This window comes from Cheilinus undulatus, linkage group 22, assembly GCF_018320785.1.
Source record: "Cheilinus undulatus linkage group 22, ASM1832078v1, whole genome shotgun sequence".
Classification (NCBI taxonomy): Eukaryota; Metazoa; Chordata; class Actinopteri; order Labriformes; family Labridae; genus Cheilinus; species Cheilinus undulatus.
In genome coordinates, this window is record NC_054886.1 from 3,618,483 (window position 1) to 3,621,163 (window position 2,681).

Sequence of the window (2,681 nt, forward strand, 5' to 3'; positions counted from 1 at the left end):
CAAAAAGTGACTATCATGGGTGACAAATAAAAGATGAGAGGGAGAGAAATTATCTATATAAATCTATTTGGGGAAACAAAAACTATCTTATTATAGATTCTAAGTGGCGTGTATAAAATTGGCATTTATTGGCAAAAGAAAGCTTAAATGGATGATAAGTGGGAAAAAATATTGAAAAAATTGCAAGTTTCAAAAAGCAGGATGAAAAGTGGCAAAGACAGATTACAAGTGGCAAAAAAGGGTCAAAAATTGCAATTAAGGGCATGGAAATATACAAACTAAAGTAAAGGTTGACAAATAAAGTCAGCTGCATAAGTGTGGGAAATAAACTGATTAATGTGAGTTGCACTGGAAAATTTCTGAGGTCAGAGTTTCCCTTTTTAAGGTTTTCAGAGGGATAAAATTTCAAATTAAGACATAAAAGAGCCACAAATCAACACGGCAGACACGACTTCCATCTTATCTGGAGGTGAATCTTTTATCTTAAATGGGCTTTAGAAAATCTGACATTGACATCAAAAACATTGATTAAAACAGACGTAGTAAAAGATGAACCATGGTGACTTCTACTGCCTCACACTGGAATACACACATTCATCTCTGGCTGTGTTTCTCTGTCTTCTTGATGTGTTGGGCATGTTAACGTTCACAGTGGCATAACAGACGTCGTCTGCTCCTCTGTTAACCTAGAAAAACATACACGTCTATCACCTAATGGACCTCGAGAAATATAAAAAATGCAGGAAAAAAAGTTTGGAATTTTTATTCTTCAGTCCTAAATCTTACCTCCATGTTTGTTGTGGAGGGAGCTGAAAATCTTGCTTGTATCTCTGATGGTGAAACACAGAAATCACTCTTGAATTCAGAATGAAGACTTAGTGAAAACAGGAAGATACTAACAGTGTTAGTGATCATACCTTGAGATAAGAAGCAGATTCTTTTGTTCATCTTGTACAATAAGAAGGCCAGGACAACTATCAGGATAACTGCAGATATCAAAGCTCCACTCAGAGAATACACCAAGACACCAGAGCTCACCTCATCTGTGGGTACAGTCAGACAGAAGAAGCCGAGCTCAGAGCTTTATATCTGTGTTTAGTCTGATTAGAGAGTTCTCATGTGGGATCATGTTGACAATGAAGAAACTCACCTCCAAAGTCCAGCTTGGTCCCGTCTCCAAACAGTATGTGTCCACATGAGACCACAGCGCAGTAGTAGGTCCCAGCATGAGAAAGATTCAGGCTCCTCATGGCCAAGTTGTAGACACAAGTGTGAGTGTGTGAGTGAGGGTTCCTCTCACACTGATCATTCCTGCCTCCATGGGTGTAAATGAGTCCTGGATGAGCTTCCTCAGAGTTTCTGAACCAGTAAACACTGTGTTCTCCATCACAGGTCCCAGTGTGGACTGTACAGTTCAGAGTCACAGAGCCTCCTGGCTGGATGGTTTCAGACTCTGACTGATGGACCAGAGCTGGGACGCTCACACCTGAACCCTTCACACTGACTGTGATGGTCGCTAGAATTTGTATTATGAAAGTCTCTGCAGTAATGCAGTGAAATGTAGTCGAGTCTGACATGTGCACATCTGAGATTTTTAAGTGATTTTTAATGTTTTGACCATCCAGTTGGAAACGTGGATTTTTCTGAAACTCACCAAGAAAAGTATATCGAGTGTTGTGTTTGTTAAAAGCAGAGATCGGCTTCAGTTCCCCTCCAAGAGTTTGCTTAAGCCAGTAAACCCATGGAGATCCAATATCTTTGAAGACACATTGTAACGTCAGACTCTCTCCAGTTTCTCGTCTCTCATAATGAACAGATGAAGATGATTTCAGAGCAACTGTCTGAGCTGAAATAGGAAGAGAGGAAAAGGTACAGTTTTCAAAAATCATCATTGCAAACTTTAAACATACTGAAATTGAAATACATTATAATAAAAAACAGAGCTAGAAAAACTCACCAGCTGCCACCAGGACCAAGCATGTCCATATGAAGGTGAACGTTGGAGATGTCATCGTGCTCAGATCTTCATGCTGAATGAAAGACTACAGATGGTTTTTTTCCCTCTTCACGGACCATGCTGCGTCTGATTGGCTAACAAGAAATGAAAATTTAAGACGCCTCTGACATTCTCACTGTTCTGTGCTGTTTGTTGTGGTGTCTCTCTCTCTCTCTCTCTCCTGTGTTCACTCCTAAAGTTTCTAATTGCTGATTGTCGGCTAGACTAAAGAGATGTCACAGCTACAAGAATGTGAAGCTAACATGGCTGAGAACTGCAAGACAGTCCAGTTTTTGCTGTTACTTTGATAGAAGCATGATAGTTTCTAAAAGTTAGAGGATTTCCCTTTTGCTTTTACTTCCTTTCACAGCTGCACCATGACTAAACTGCTCACACCCTTTACTGTGATCTATACCTGGGGACACCTGTAGGGGGCACACCTGAGCTCAGCTACAAGATGTGTGGCATGAAAACTCCCTAGGCATGACAATGTCGACCCCAGGTTAATGATATACTTTGGGAAATAAACACATATTCTAAATCAGATGCCTGCAGCATGTTCCAAAAAAGTTGGGACGGTGCACTTTTACCATTGTGTTATATCACTGTGAACATCTAGGGACTGAAAACTCCAATCATTTGTACTGAATGGGCATTTTTTTTACATTCATACTTGATTTTCACA

At 40.1% G+C, this 2,681-nt stretch overlaps 1 protein-coding gene across 1 annotated transcript; it reads right to left on the reverse strand.

Annotated features, from left to right (window-relative positions):
• Nucleotides 1-544: 544 nt before the first annotated feature.
• LOC121504950 lies at nt 545-2,012 on the reverse strand. The gene is made up of 5 exons (XM_041780069.1): nt 1,958-2,012; nt 1,151-1,846; nt 918-1,043; nt 787-830; nt 545-686 (listed from the first exon to the last, which is right to left on the reverse strand). Exons 1-5 carry the CDS (start codon nt 2,010-2,012, stop codon nt 567-569), a joined length of 1,041 nt encoding a protein of 346 aa, XP_041636003.1. The 3' UTR covers nt 545-566.
• Between the last annotated feature and the right edge of the window lie 669 nt (nt 2,013-2,681).

Coding starts and splice junctions, on each gene's coding strand:
- LOC121504950 (XM_041780069.1), bottom strand. CDS start 2,012: ATGACATCTCCAACGTTCACCTTCATATGGACATGCTTGGTCCTGGTG. Junction 1,044..1,150: donor GACCAAGCTGGACTTTGGAG/GTGAGTTTCTTC, acceptor CTGTACCCACAG/ATGAGGTGAGCTCTGGTGTC. Junction 687..786: donor CCTCCACAACAAACATGGAG/GTAAGATTTAGG, acceptor ATGTTTTTCTAG/GTTAACAGAGGAGCAGACGA.